The 16,348-nt window shown below is 36.4% G+C and overlaps 3 protein-coding genes, 1 long non-coding RNA gene and 1 pseudogene across 5 annotated transcripts in view; 2 read left to right on the forward strand and 3 right to left on the reverse strand.

The window, feature by feature from the left end:
• Window positions 1-16,348, reverse strand: part of LOC116304287 (uncharacterized) — a gene marked incomplete in the record, with an annotated part of 204,442 nt that overhangs the window by 134,544 nt on the left and 53,550 nt on the right.
• LOC116308833 (uncharacterized) overlaps window positions 1-16,348 on the reverse strand; it is a 28,442-nt gene that overhangs the window by 7,264 nt on the left and 4,830 nt on the right. For both annotated transcript variants that reach the window (XM_089030001.1, XM_089030000.1), the window contains exon 2: window positions 646-751. In XM_089030001.1, coding sequence (XP_088886127.1) covers window positions 646-751 — 106 coding nt within the window. The remainder of the gene's footprint in view (window positions 1-645; window positions 752-16,348) is intronic.
• On the reverse strand, window positions 4,980-9,863 carry LOC116308835 (uncharacterized; annotated as a pseudogene).
• Window positions 11,219-12,903, forward strand: LOC148911315 (uncharacterized). Its single transcript, XR_016119806.1, has 4 exons — window positions 11,219-11,272; window positions 11,902-11,967; window positions 12,116-12,192; window positions 12,725-12,903. It is a non-coding gene; the product is annotated as an uncharacterized LOC148911315 (long non-coding RNA).
• Window positions 13,545-15,083, forward strand: LOC148911316 (uncharacterized). Its single transcript, XM_089029878.1, has one exon. It carries the CDS (start codon window positions 13,545-13,547, stop codon window positions 14,541-14,543), a length of 999 nt encoding a protein of 332 aa, XP_088886004.1. The 3' UTR covers window positions 14,544-15,083.

Below are 16,348 nucleotides of genomic sequence, written 5' to 3' on the forward strand. Positions count from 1 at the left end.
TTTGAGGTTGAGAAACTCAGTCAGCAAACTTACATCTCTTCGTGTTTTGACAGAGTGTTTCTGTTTTGTTTTTGGTTTGTTTTTTTTTTTTTTTTTTTGGTCTTTGATAAACTTGTATAGGTTTGTCGAGAGACACAAAAATCTTCTTGATTGTTCAGCCATCCTCACAAATATCTCCTTGCTCTTGATTAGATAAGTTTAATTTGAACTACGAACAACTACAATACACTGAAAGTATTTGAAAGCTGCTCGACAAAGCTACCCGCGATGACCGCGAAAACACGATTCGCTTTGACAGTGGTTTGCGATTGGACGAAACGCTTTTTTCACGTGTGACAAATCGCTTCGCTTTTCTGATTGGCTAAAAAAGTCATGAACTTGTTTTTCACACAGGGAAATTTGATAAGAAAATCTCAGTATGTATGAAATAAATATATATGTTTATTGCAAATTTGGTTTCTCATAATAAGCGTTGTTTTAATTTAGAAATGATGACAAATAAACTCAAATTCCTATAATGATATTCATTAACATATTGGAAGAATAAATCTAAATATCTCCAAGATACATTACTCAAATCATATTAAAAAAATAATTATCAAGTTATGGGTTCAAAGCTAAGGCACTTTAAATAATTTTACTTACATGTTGAAATATTAGTTTTGTGGCTTATTCCTGAAGCAGTCGAAGTTTTCATCTTGGAAGACTTACGGAAATTTAGCTTGATTTTCGTAATTTTTTTCTTATAAACCTAAATCATATTAAAAAAAGTTAACTTAGTAAGTCAGAACATTATTAACAGTACAATAAAACTTAGATAAACCAATAAAAATTAGATAAAAAAAAAATTTAAATATTTGGGGTTCCTCAAGGTTCAGTTCTGGGACCCCTTTATTTCTCTCTCTGATGAAACGAATGTTGTATTGACAACATGGAAATACTGTAAACGTATAGCACATTATATACATTTTATAGTTTATTTCAAATTTGTTTTTGTTTTTTGTTTTACAGGGGTTTTCTTCGGTTGATAGAAGGTATAAATTCATGATACCACAGATTATAGAGAACATTAAAATTAGAGAACTAGTTTTTACTCTTTTTATCAGTTTGTTTTACGAAATGTAAAGAAGGTCTTTAAAAAAAGGAAAGAAACAAAAACTGTAAAAGACAAATGAAAAATTTGATACTACATTAAATCTCTTATAAGCATTGCAGATATTTTTTGTGAAATTATTTCTGAATAATGCTTTAGACTATTGTATCTATAAATAATATCTATTAATGTACAACATTTCTCTCTCTCTCTCTAACAAATTTCTGCTTTTATATATTTTTTGGACACTTCTTGGACACATGGACATTTCTTAATAGTATGGTGGATGCAAGGCCAACATAAAAACTTGCGCCTTAATATGGAGCCCGTAAAGTCCTCCACTGATCACAGATGTAAAGCACATTGAGACGTCTTATAAATGTGCTCAAGATGTGCTATATAAAAACCTCCCATTATTATTATCATTATTAAAATACAAAAGAAATCACATTTTTTCTCGGTGAATTCATGGCATTTCTTTTGTATTTACATGTTAGCCTTACATACAAGACAATTTTAAGAAGGGTGCATTATTTGTCTAACATGATTGCAATCTTCGGGCATGTATATTTCAATACTGATGCATATTTTTTCTTCATTCAATTTTTGTATAAATACTGTACAAAGATCTAAAGAATGCAGAAAATATATCTCTTTTAAGGAATTTCTATAATTTTCTATGTTAATGTAATTATTTTAAATTTATTTGTATTTAATTTATTTTCTTAACAAAAAATATTCTGGACGACATGTACATGTTTCAGTTAACTTATAATCTATTAATTGATCATTCTGATAATGAGGAAGATATCAATAAAATTGTTAGCAACTAACTAAAATATTCAAATTAATGTTGGACAAATACTATTGGGACCAATTAGATTATTTGGTCATGAGGATAAAGATTTGTACACTGAAAAGTAATTCATCTAGCTTCTTTGATAAAATTATGTAATTACACAAACTTAATTCAAAAGCTTACATTGATTACTAGTACAGTACATAAATAATAACAATGAAGGGATTATGAAGTTTAATAACTTTTGATATATAACTTTTGATTTGTATAAAAGATAGTTCTGTAGCCAGTTAACTTTATTCATTCAAACAGTACAGCTAGATTATTACTGTATGATTATTGGTTATACCTTTCTTAAAAACTTTACCACTGTTTTAATTGCGATGCTCTTACCGAAACCATGCACAGTCGTGATATGAAAATTGGACAAAGGTATACACTAAAATCAACAAGTTACTAATAGACATCACTATAAAATGGCCTTGTTTTCACTGGTGAACAACTAACATTTGGAAGATTGGAGGATATTGGAGGTTATATGTGTATTCTTAACTTCTGGTTTCAGGCCGTGGAAATAATAGTCAGAAAGAATACTCTAAGGACTTATTTTGATATGTTTGAACTTAACAATTTGCTAGTTGCATTTAATTGTCCCAATTCAAGTCTACAACTTTGTGTGATTGATTACTCCTTTTAATAATTAAAATTATTGTTTATTATTGTCAAATACCGAAATATACTTGTTATTTGATAGTAACTAAGAGTAATTGTTTCATGGGTTTTTGAAAACCACTCTATTATAGTACTTATGTTATACATATCAACACAATGCCACCTTCATTCCAGTAACAAGTAATAAAATTTTATTCAACATAAAGAAATGTTTTAAAAAGCTTATTTTTGAACTAGATGTACAAAGAATGTTGCTCACAACATTACATACCTAGTAAAGCTAGCTTTTGGTCAAAATTTGAAAAAGTTAGATGATTTATCTATGATTATATTGTAATTAATATATCAACAGGCTACATATCTTACATTTCTTGTACACTTGAAATACTTATTTATCAAAGTAACACTTTCCAAAATAAATTTTGACTAAGGTCAAATGTCGAACTTAATATGAGCCAAACCTAATCACATCAAAAAAGACTGCCTTGTTATTTCTCGTTTCATCCCTGGTGCAAATCCTGAGCAGGATCCTGTAAGATCCTATAAGATCCTATTTAGGAATAGGATCCTGAATAAGATCCTGAGTAGGAACAGGATCCTGAATAAGATCCTGAGTAGGAATAGGATCCTGAGTAAGATCCTGAGTAGGATCCTAGATAGGAATAGGATCTTACACAGGAATACATTCCTGTATAAGATCCTAAAGGAATAGGATCCTGAATAAGATCCTGAGTAGGAACAGGATCCTGAATAAGATCCTGAGTAGGAATAGGATCCTGAGTAAGATCCTGAGTAAGATCCTGAGTAGGATCCTAGATAGGAATAGGATCTTACACAGGAATACATTCCTGTATAAGATCCTAAAGAGGAACAGGATCCTGAATAAGATCCTGTACAAGATCCTAGATAGGATTCTGAAAAGTGGTTTTAATTTGGTCATAGGATTTTAGTCATAGGATCCTAACCAGAATCCTATAAGATCTTGAATATTTATCTATGATCATGAACAAGATCCTAAGTAGGATCTTGAATAAGATCCTAATTGACTAGGAACAGGATCCTAGGTAGTTTCTTATAAGATCTTGGACAAGATCCTAAGTAGGATCTTGAATAAGATCCTAATTGACTAGGAACAGGATCCTAAGTAGTTTCTTACAAGATCTTGAACAAGATCCTAAGTAGGATCTTGACTAGGATCCTAATTGACTAGGAACAGGATCCTAGGTAGTTTTTTATAAGATTTGAACAAGATCCTAAGTAGGATCTTGACTAAGATCCTAATTGACTAGGAACAGGATCCTAAGTAGTTTCTTACAAGATCTTGAACAAGATCCTAAGTAGGATCTTGACTAAGATCCTAATTGACCAGGAACAGGATCCTAAGTAGTTTCTTACAAGATCTTGAATAAAATCCTAAGTAGGATCTTGACTAAGATCCTAATTGACCAGGAACAGGATCCTAAGTAGTTTCTTACAAGATCTTGAATAAGATCCTAATGTTATCTTGACCACTTAAAACCTTGAGTATATTTAATTTAGAAATTATAAGTCTGAGTGATAGTTATTTTTGTAAGTTCTTGTAATAATTGCATGAGCCTTTCAAATGCTCTTATTGTGTTTCTCATGACCAATCTGAATCAAGTAATATTATATTATTGATTTATGGAGATTGATTTAGTTCCTCTCTGTCAACGTAACACCCGTTTTGCACAGACATCTTTTTGTGAATAAAGTTATTATTATAAGCAAATTACTGTCAAGTGCAATATGATCAAAGTAACAGATATATCATTATACCTGTTGAAATGGATTTTAATATTGTTTATTCTCTGATAACCTAAAAACAATGTGATACAAAATAGTGCTGGAATTATCACTAGTGACTGAGTCATTCAAGAAGGGACTAAAAGCCTACTTATTTAATCAACAGTTTCTCTTGACTGGTTTATAGATTGACATTGATTATAAACAATATTATATAGACAATAAGACACAAAGTGATTTAAGAAAGTTTAAAGAATTCTATTTTATTAGATTTTTTAAATGGACACTGCAGATTATGAACACTCCTTATATTATATTTCATTGTAAAGCACCTTGAAGTTATGATGAGTGCACTATATAAGTTTTTATTATTTTCAAAGAAAATTATAAAGAAGATTATTTAAAAAAAACATCCTGGCCAATATTACCCTCGCTGATTTACCAGTCTGGTTACTATGATGTTTTGACAATGTGTGGACAGAGTGTACATATAGTCTGTATTTATCGAGCACACAATAACAAAAATTAATGGTGGAATAAACATTAGTCGACGCCATTACTGTAGAAAAACTTTGTATTTATATTTGCCCCCTACCAAAATGGCAGCCGTATCGTCAAAGTAGTCCACCAAGACTGACTTAATGGGTTTATTATACAGTGATTAATTAACACAATACTCATGTCATAAGGATGATACAAGCAGGTCGGTTGCATGTACGAATAGCTGTTTCCAAAGTTATAGCATCTAAAAGTCAGCCTTTATATATCAATTCAAACAAGAAGAAGCCAGCTTATTCATTTGATTTTGCAACATAAGTACCAAAAAATACTAATCATGCTGGTAGCTTTTCAAAGTTGAAGAGACATATCCATCAACACCAGCATCATTGTGCTCCACATACACAACTTTGTTGTTTATGGCAGTACACCTTATAAGTTTCATCCTTCTGGTGAAACGTACACCAACAAAGTGCTGTCCCAGAATGCCTGAGGCCCAGAACTCATGGATGACAGGATCTTGTGGAGGGGGCAATCCACTGGAACAAATGTTTAAACCAGTAGTCTGCAGAATCCGTATCACAGCAAACCCATCATTGTTGCAGCCCTTTAGAAAGTATTGGACTTCACCATAGGATGTGGTAACATCTTGTTCAGACTTTAATGCAACCAAATAGCTGGCTGATTTCCCCTTCTTTTTGTAGCACAAGCTGTGGTAAATTTGGCTACCCTTAGCCATTCTTTGTGCAGCAAACACAGGCCTTTCATCATCAAAGTACCCTTCAACTTGTGGAATTTGCTGCATCAGTGGATGGAAAAGCTTGATGCCTTCATTAATTTGGACAACGTTTGAAGGATCCATTAATTTTTCAACAAATCCACTTGCTCCATCATTGCTGCTTGTGTTTTGCCTTATATACCTCTTTGAATGTTGGGCAATGGCAAGTCTCTTGCATATTTGTTCAGGTATTCCTCTTGTTCCATGAAACATGCGTTTCAAATGAGCTAACATGGACTCAAACACAAAGGTTGAGTGGAGAATTAATGGCCCATGCTCCCTCACTTGTTGTGGCAAGTGAGTTAAGGCATGAGTGTTATATGTGCATTCTCTTCTATTAAAGAGTTTGGGTAGGCAACGTGTATAGCTAGAGATCATAGCATCTGCTATACATATATCACTTTCAGATATTGTGTCACTGCACAGCATCCTGATACTAGTGACTAGAAGGCTATGATGATAAAACAACTTTGGTAGAAGGAGTGCTTTGAATATGGGAAGGCCAGCATGTAGAAACAGTACTTGTTTTTCGCTTGCTTTCCATTTGTTGAACTCTTCCATTGGTCTGAACTTCCGTTTGAAGTCATGAGGCAGCTTAAGATTCAGGAGGTTGCTAGTAATACCTCCCAGGGCACTTTTAAAGCAGGTACCACTTGGGCATTTTCCATTGAGCCACTTGGATAATCTTCTTGTGTACTCCCCTTCCAGAACTTGATGCATGTAGTCGAACAACAGCATCTCTGGAATTTGCAAGATTTTATGCACTGGGGATGATCCTTTAATTCCAAAAATGGCTTCTCCTGATAGGTCAGCCAGCTCTGCATGTCTTATTGAGTCAGCATGATTTCGTCTTCGAAACTTTCGGGGTAAGTAGACTCTTATATTTCCACGACAAGGTAGTTTAAGCCCAGGATGTAGGCAATCTGAGCAACCAAATTTGCCACAAAATATTTTAAAATTAATAGACGGTCCTTTAGCCATAAGATCTGCTGCCTGGCCATTGACACTGAGCATGAACTTTTGCTCTGGATTCACTTCCGCGAAGAAGCCATCTTGCAACTCCTTAGCTTGTTGAACAAATTGTTCTTGAAATACGGACATATTTGGTTTCTTCCTTCCAAACCACAATCCAGACAAAATTATATTCTTATAAGAATATCGAATGTTCAGTGGAAGTTCAGCAACAAAACTTTGGATTGGCCAAATAGACACAGACTTGGACTTAAGAGCTGGTGCTCCATCTAGATGCCAATAAAGGGATACAGGGAAATTTCCATCCCGCTTAATGTGTGCACTCTGGTTTTGATAAACTGATCCATCAATGACATCTTTATAGAAACCAGGCACATGGACTTAGTTTTGTAGAAAGTTTCTCATTGGGATCCAGTTTTCTAAAGACAAAATTAGAACAGAAATATCATTAATTATAGCATTAATTGGGCTCGTGCGATTGGGACTCTTGCAATAAGGCAAAAGATGTATCACACTGAAGTTCTCATCCTATTGCAGTTGCTTACTTATCAGGTTGACTTTACAAACTGAACAGTATGAAAGTCTAAACACATATTATTATAAGAACATCTCCAACAGTTATTCAGTTTTTTATCAACACAATGCACCGTACTGGTTCAGCCTACAGCAGCAGAAGAGATCTCTTGTGTCCAGTAATGAGGTATTTCCTTGCTAGTATCAAGTGGAATCTCGTTTTAGAATATGCGCTTGAGCAAAATTAGGTCCTTCTCTAGTTGAAGTCGTCAGAATTCGCTAAAAGATTTAAATCATTCCATCCGCGAGCTTGATATCTTCAAAGTTTTACCCGGCAACTAACCGGTAGTTTTCAACTACACCGGTAGTATCTTTTGAACGCTCATTAGATCTAGTATATTTTGAAATCTGTAGCAATTGCTGTTATTACAGTTGAATGCAAATGAAAAGAAAGTCTTTTGTTTTAAGGATCATTCAAGCGAGGCTATCAGGTTAATACAATGCAAAAGGCATCATTTGCATCTCATTCTGCATTCAACCGTATTAATAGCTGTTCCATTGTTCTCGATCTCACACGTTATTGGCTGATTTGTGAGAAATTTGTCTGGGTGGCTTTGGTTTGAGTAGTCGCACTGCACTTTGCATGTTGCATATTGCTTACTCCACTTGAAATGTAGAATATCTAGATAAAATGTCAATGTAGAAGAAACAGGAGTAGAGTGCAGTCAGTAAACCCGTGAAATATGCATAGTTATATAGCCATACATGCAGGCAACTACTGCTATTTGATGCAAGATGTGTCACACGATTAGCTGTATTACTTGTGTTTATGCGTACTTAAGGTTAGAATATATATTATATTTTATGGATTTACTGACTGCACCCTACAAAGCTTGAGAAAATTGCATATCATTTTGAATTTTTGCTGATTCATCTCACAATGCCCATATATTGATGCATTTTAGCCTATTTTCTTATGCAATATACTACATGCAAAATCAGAGGGGACTGTAGCAAAGCTTCTAAGTGGTCATTATTAACTTTACCCTAAAAGGCCTATGTGTGATAAAGTCAACACCTGCAACATTTTTGAAAGCACTCAAACACTTTGAAAATGGCCTACTCTGATATATGTGTATATGGATGCAGAACATTGGGAATATCTATTGACAATAAATTATCATTGTGCCAATATTCTAGCTTACAGCGTAGACTAATTGTCATTATGAGGACTATTCGTATCCACCCTAAATCACATTTATAAGACCCTTGGACCAAAATGGCCCTTCTGTAAATCATCATGAATGTGAGGCCCACACAGGAACAGAAGAGAAATGCAACACCTACAAAAAAATTGTGATTTTCCCTGCACTCTCATGCCAGCCCCTATTCTCCCTCACAGCCCTCCCTTTGTCGTCACAAAACGTCACAGTATTTAAAATAAAAAAAAACCCGTCAGTATTGATTCTTGACTTACCATTTATCAGTGAGTTAAGTTCAGGCAGCAAATTGATTACATAGAAGGTACTTGAATCTTGTCCTTTTGCATTTTCACCCCTTTGATTACAACCATCTTTTACACAGCGATCATTTTCAAGGAGGCTCTGGCAATTCCAACATGTTATAAGCTTTACATAACTGTAGCCAATATCATCGAGGGATTTATCAAACATGTAAGAGGAAGTGGGGCATTTGTTTCCTTCAGGCAATGACAATCTTACGAGCTTCAAGATGTTGTCTACAGCTTTAGAAGAAAGATTGTGTTTTTGCGTAAGAGCTAGAAAGGTTCCTTTAAAATTATTTCGTGACAGTCTAGCACCTTCATACAGAGGCAAATTATCTGTTCCATCACTATGACTGTCGCTTGAAATTGACGTATCATGGGATAATTCAGAATCTAGTTCGCTTCCACACGTAGACTGACTATTAGAGCTCTCACTGTCACCATCTTCGTTATCTTCATCTCTGGAAAAAACTGAACTAGCACGCTTATTACCTGCAGAAATTTCATCATAGTCACTTTCAGGGATTCCAGAATAGGAAGTTTCAGATGCTTCATACGGGGTTGTTTTCACTGATCGTCGAAGCTGTATCTTTACTCTCTTCATTGCTGCTAGATTCATCCTGACTATCACATTCGGAACTTTTATTATCGTTGTCATCACCGTGATCCGAATGGCTGTAGAGATGTTGCTGGCTGTTTTCTTCAATTACGGAAGTTATATCTTCGCCATCTTCACTGCTAGAAACATTCCAGCGCTTGCAAGGATGCCTTAAATACTCATTGAGATCACTTTCTGAGCTTTTATTATCGTGGTTAATATCACCGTGATCCGAATGGCTATAGAGATGTTGTTGGATTATCGAGTGGTCGTCATCATGATGCGAATAGGTATACTCGCTAGAATCTTCTGTATCGACATCAGTTATGTAGCTTTCCTTGGAACTTTCACTATTCATATGATTTCCCGAGTCTCACTCTGTTATTTCACTATTTTTGTATCTATGTTTCTTTAAATCTTGCGATTTTTTTGTTAAGCAAAACAACGGGGAAAAGCGATCTTCTTTCTATACGCGCGAAATGTAGCTGTAGACAGTTTTTCGCGGGCTAACTAACGTTTTTGATTGGTTTATGGACTACATAAAAAATCCCCGGATGTTGACTATATATATGAAGATCAACCAGCTGTGGCCTCCCTCGCTTCATTCAACGCTGCATTCCAACGGAGACGTGTGTGTTTAGCTTATTCATTTTTACTACAACCAAAATCAAAATGTCAACAATCCCAACCAGTATGAGACTGCAAAAAAAAAATTGCTTGCTAACAAATTCCCAGGTAAGTCAACTATTTTACAAGTATTCCACGCATTTTACAATATGACGGTTTATTTTCTACTTCTGGCGGGAGGTATCGCAAATATTCGATAAAGCTGAAAGTCGTTTGAAATATGTTATTTTTTCGAGCAACCTAAAAGCAATCGAACTTGTAGAAACTATTCGAAAGCCTTTTGTCTTAATAGGAATTTTTTAATACACTAAATGGCAGTTTACTGTGATAATCGTTGCACGGCGAACCCCACAAATGAGGCATAAAATGGTTCCTCGAGTATCCTTAATGGAATATACTTTTGCTCTTAGATTAATAGCTTTGTTCCCATGTTAAAGTATCTTAGAGAAAATATTTTGTCGTAATCCAAATAAAGAATATTCTAGGTCAAATAAGTTAAAGATTTAGACTAGTCTTTGGATCTCTGTCTTCTCTACTACACGTGATTGCATACGGGCATCGGTTCCTCCCAAAAATTGGAGTTTCATTCTCGTAATAGCTCTTTAAAAAGTATAGATAAGAGTTTTAAAGAAATGTCCTTTGTGAAATTACGGTAAGCTGTAAAATAAATGAAATGTTTAGTTGGAATGGTTCTATAAAACGGTAGTCACGTTTTCACACCTCGGAGTTGTGACAAGAATGTAGGCCGGCTTTATAATGAACGTTAGGCTACTGTAAGATGCCTACAGTTTATACTAGTATTATGATTAAATACCAGACAAATATTTCTCTTTATATTATTGTTAACAGAAGCAAACGTTCCTTCTTCATTTCTTGTGTGGTTCGCGGGAGAAATGAAGTATTCTGTCGTGGAAAGAAAAAACATGGTTGAGGAGAATCCCGAAATCAAAAGTTTTGCCACTGTCAAGGACGGCAAAGGGAGCTGGCAATGCCAGATCGTATATAAAGGTATCTGCTTTCGTACACGATGTTATGGACATTTTTGTCAGATTTTCAAATCTTGAATTGAAACAACTCAAAATATGTTCTTTGAAATTTTAAGTTTTGTCCCTAGCCGCCGACAAAATCGTGAAAATTTATGTAATAATTCTTAAAATAGCGAAAAGACAACTTTACTGAAAAGCTTTGCATATAGCAGCATCTCATAATAATTTCTAACGAAACGAAAAAAAAGCGCTTGTTGAAGAAAAAGATTTCCGAAAAAGGTTTTTGAATGATTTTAATAGGCAAAGAGTTAATGAAAATTACCAACAACTTTTTGAAATATTGCTTACAAGGACCTAAAGGGGCTTGCTACAAGAAACAGCAGCGACTTGAGGCAATGATATTGAAGTCAGCAGAGGACTCCGAGCCTGCAAGTGATGAGGTGGAACCACCACGAAAAAAGAAAAAGGGTAAAAAATGAACCCTGAATCACTTATTAGTAGTATATTGCACTGATTCTAACAGTCAATCCTGGGGGGGGGGGGGGGGGGGGGGGGGGGGAGGGGGGAGGAGGGTACTAACTACCACCCCAACTTGGGTAGGGGTGTGCCGCCATAACCTCAAAACCCTGACCCTATCCCAGACCTAAAATTTTGATTTTACATACCCTACCCCAGACTAAAACTAAGAATTGTACACCCTATCCCAGACTAAAAGACAGAAAATACGGTTTTACAATCGATTGCAATCAATATTTACTAACATTTTTATTGTTTTTGTGTCGGCAGAAAGCGTAGCCTATTTGCCAGACAAAAACGACCAGATCGTTAACCCTATCCCCGACTAAAATGATACCCTATCCCAGACAAAATGTCGAAAAATGATACCCTACCCCAGACCCAAAAACCATACCCATATAGGGTGGCACATACCCATATAGCAAATATAGGGGAGTACCCCCCCCCCCCCCCCCGGGAGTCAATCTGACTCTGAGACAGAGCAGAAGTGAGTAATATATATAATTTTAGAATAATGCCAAATAACTAATGAAAAAATTAGGTACTTTAAATTAATATCATGTAATTTATTAAAATTGTAGATACTTTGGATGGTAAAGGTCATGATGAATTGACAGATGAAGATGAAGAAGAAGAAGATGATGATGGTAAGAAAAAAAACAAAATTTAGCCTGTCCTCTATTTCTATATAACAGCATTTTTGCAGTTGTCTTTGAGCATGATTGAATTTACCTTTAACTGAAATAATGAAATTGCTCATACGTAAGCTAAATATATGTTTGATTTTCATTTAAGATTGGGAAGAACAAAATATACTTAAGGGTGAAGCAAAAAGGGTAAATGCCCTTCTCAAAAAACACCATCAAGTGAAGGTATTTTAGAATCATTCCATGATATTTTAAAGCTTATACTCCATTAAGTAGCATTTACAATATGAGCGGTCGATTCGTATGTGATTTACAAAGGCAAGCCAAAGGCGAGCTGTTGTAAATCCCATACGAATCAGATGCAAATGTTGTCAAGTTCTTATGAAATGTCTCGGACTAAATTCTCATTTTATTTTCATGTACAATTTTTACGATCCAAACGATAATTTTGACTGATAAAAATCTAAGCTAAAGTCTAATGCAAATGAAGACGGTCCTGTATCAGACTTGAACCTCAAATACTGTTATGATTTGCTATTTTAGTTCACTCATTATTTATTCATGAGTTTTTTAAGATTAATTATAAGATACTCCAAAATTAATTTGGGTTTTTTTTCCGAGGATTGGGAAAATGTTTGTCGACCTGGGGCAGCACAATGTTTCCAAACTACCAACAGTGCTTAAGTTTTGCAATTCAAGCTCAAATTCATATAGCTGTATCAGTTTTTTTGTACATATTTGTTTTTTAAATTAATAGGATGCAAGTTCAAAACAAGATTTGGATAGACAATTTCCAAAGGAGCTTCTGAAGGAGCTTTTTCATGGTGTGTATGAGAGGCTAGACACCATAGCTAACCTCCTTCAACAGCAACAACAAAATGCAAGTCTTGCAGCTTCTAGTACACCAACTAGAAGTGAAAAAATGGCCAACAGGCCCATGCCACTTGTCACAAGTATAAGAACAAGTCTTGGGTCAAATGAGGTACTTTTCTGAAATGGCATTTTAATACAATTAAAGATATCTATGATTTCAAAATACAGTAAAATCCCAAAAGCTCAAACTCACATCTCTGCTCCAACTCAAACCAAAAGTGATTTTCTTTGGATTTACATTAACTTTAATTAATTTTATCCTCAGCAACATGACATCTTGATAACTCTAACCTTTAATTGTATTTCCCTTGAAGGTTCGAGTTATCAAGATCCTCATATTGCACTAATATTCATGTTTTTGATCATCCGGACTCTCCATTTTCTGGACCTTTTAGCCTAGTCCCAAGGTGTCCGGTAATTGAGGTTCGACTGCATGTTTGCATGTGTGAAGAGCAAACAATAATTCTATCACATGACAGGAAGTCAGGTGATCCCATGAGATAGCACAGCGCTTGCGCAAGTCATTGCACGGATTGCGTTCAAAGCAAGTTGTTCTTATAATTTTTGTTAAAGTCTTCAAACGATTCTGGATTAGTCTAACGCAGTTAGTCTAGCAAGAAATCCAGCTGGGATCAACGTAGTTGATGCCTAAACGTTGTTGTAAGGTCCTAACGTGGTTAGGAACCGACGTACACTGGTACAATATGGGCGACGAGGTCGGTGAAGGCTCGATTGTGGCGGCCAGAGACACGCCACCTAATGGTGATCATGATGTGAATGGCATGTTTGCCACATTGCTTGGACAGATGCAAGCAATGAACCAAAACTTCGCTTCTTTCTGTTCAGGAGAAGCCGAAGAGGACAGTGACCAGGAGTCCAGTCGCCATGACCATGAAGCGGGACAGGGTGATATAGTCGACGAAGCCCTACAGACACTCATCAACAGTCAGAATGGGGTAAAAACGCCAGAACCCGATGTCTTACAGGACATAGCAGCCGATCTAAATGTAAACGAAAAGACGGATCCTGCTATTCATGAGGGACTGGCGGGCATATTCAATACCCTTGTCAAGTCAAAGATGAGCGAAGAAAAGCTGAAGAAAAAAATGGACAAATATGTTCGTCCAGAAAACATAAAGGACCTACGGGTCCCTAAGGTTAATCCACTAGTTTGGAACCAGTTGTCGTCCAGCATGCGATCGCAGGACTCAAAATCACAAAAGTCGCAAGGCATTTTGATGGGATCCACCATGGCATCCATCAAAGCGGCAGATCTGGTGATGAAAAAGTATCCTGGTGACCGGGATCTGTTAAAGATCATCACCGACAGTGTAGCCATGGGCTTACAGTTTAATCATGAGGTCAACCTATCAAGGAGAATGGCCATGAAAAAAGAGCTCCACAAGGATTACGCGTCTCTCTGTAATGTTTCACCCGCAGGGGATGGTGATTCGGAATTTCTCTTTGGCGACTTGTCCAAAATAACCAAAGACATCGCCGAGGCAAACAAGCTGACAAAGAGGGTTCGTCCCACCTCTACAACAACACGTGGGGGTCATCATGGCGGCCACCAGAGCTATGGCTACAAAGGGAATCGCCGATTCCAGCCGTATGGCAGAAGTAAAAACAGTTCTTTTTTAGACAGAGGCCATCCCTCCAAATACAGGAAGAAAAAGGAGGAGACAAGCAACCAACGCCAATAAAGGTATGCCCTGATGTCCATATGTGCTATGATATAGACAATGACATATTATCATGGTTACTTAAACCTGCTGAGTTTACAGCGGGGAGGCTAACTGAATACCTTGATCAATGGTCTGAATTAACAAATGACCCATCTATACTTAACATAGTCAAAGGGGTTAAAATTGAAATGATTTACGGTAGTGATATGATTGCTCGACCTAATGCCAGACCTAGTGTCTTCAATCACAATGAACATGTCATTGTTGAACAGGAAATTGATAAGCTAATTAAGAAGAATGTGATTATAGAAACATCTAAAGAACCAGATGACTTTATATCCACTATATTTTTACGACCCAAGAAGGACGGCACGCATCGTATGATTCTCAATTTAAAACAATTCAATGAGTATGTTGTGTATCATCATTTTAAGATGGATACATTGGAGCATGCCATCCAACTTATGAAACCAGGGTGTTACATGGCGTCGGTAGATCTTAAAGACGCATACTACACAGTACCTATTTATAGTTTGCATCAGAAATATCTAAAATTCTGGTTTGATGGCAAATTCTACCAGCACACTTGCTTACCAAATGGGTTAGCTAGTGCGCCGCGCTTATTTACTAAGCTACTAAAGCCAGTTTATTCGACACTCCGCAGCATGGGGCATGTTAGCTCAGCATACATCGACGACTCTTATTTGCAAGGTGATAGTTTCAGAGAATGTTATAACAATGTTGTTGACACTGTGCGGCTGTTTTCTTCATTGGGGTTTTGTGTACACCCCGACAAATCAGTATTTACACCAACGCAACAACTGGTTTTTCTAGGATTTATTTTAAACTCGAACACGATGACAGTTGTGCCTACTGATGAAAAGAAAGAGAAAATTGTCTCTGTTTGTTCTGTGGTTTTAGCTAAACCTAATCCCTCAATTAGAGAAGTCGCTGAGTTAATAGGAACACTCGTTTCCAACTTCCCCGGGGCTGAATTTGGACCATTACACTATAGGGAACTCGAACAAGAAAAATATTTTGCCCTTGTTCTGTCTAAAGGAAACTATGCCGGGCCCATGAGTTTATCAACGCGTGCTGTCTCTGAGATAAGATGGTGGTTAGATAATGTACAAAATCTCAAACGTGACATTGTGCGGGACAATCTTGACATTGTTATTAAATCGGATGCTTCTAACCTTGGTTGGGGTGCTATATACGGAGAGCAAAAAGCGGGAGGGCGATGGATGTCCTCTGAGGCCACGCTGCACATCAACGTTCTGGAATTAAAGGCGGCCTTTTTTGCACTGAAATGCTTTTGCTCTAACTTAAACAATCAACATGCACGTATCTTTATCGATAACACCACAGCAGTATCCTACATCAATAATATGGGAGGTTCTAAATCTGTTGTTCTTAACTCCCTTGCCATTAAAGTGTGGGATTGGTGTATCGCTAGGAACCTGTGGGTTTCTGCGGTGCATATCGCAGGAAAACTCAACATCGAAGCGGACGAAAAGTCGCAAAAGTTTAATGACAAACATGAGTGGCGGATTAACGAACAATGTTTCAACGAGATTATCGAATTGTTCCCTACAGTTAACATTGATATGTTTGCTAGCCGGCTAAACAATATGCTTGACGTATATTGCTCGTGGAAGCCAGACCCTGGCAGTAGCCATGTAGATGCGTTTTCACTTAATTGGAATAATTATGAATTTTATGCCTTTCCTCCATTCAGCCTAATCCCGAAATGCCTATCCAAGATAACACAAGACAAAGCTCATGGAATACTGATTGCTCCATTATGGCCAACTCAGACATGG

Source organism: Actinia tenebrosa, unplaced genomic scaffold (genome assembly GCF_029948245.1).
Source record: "Actinia tenebrosa isolate PJP-AT-01 unplaced genomic scaffold, QUT_ActTen_1.0 PGA_scaffold14__42_contigs__length_11649687, whole genome shotgun sequence".
NCBI classification, from domain to species: domain Eukaryota; kingdom Metazoa; phylum Cnidaria; class Anthozoa; order Actiniaria; family Actiniidae; genus Actinia; species Actinia tenebrosa.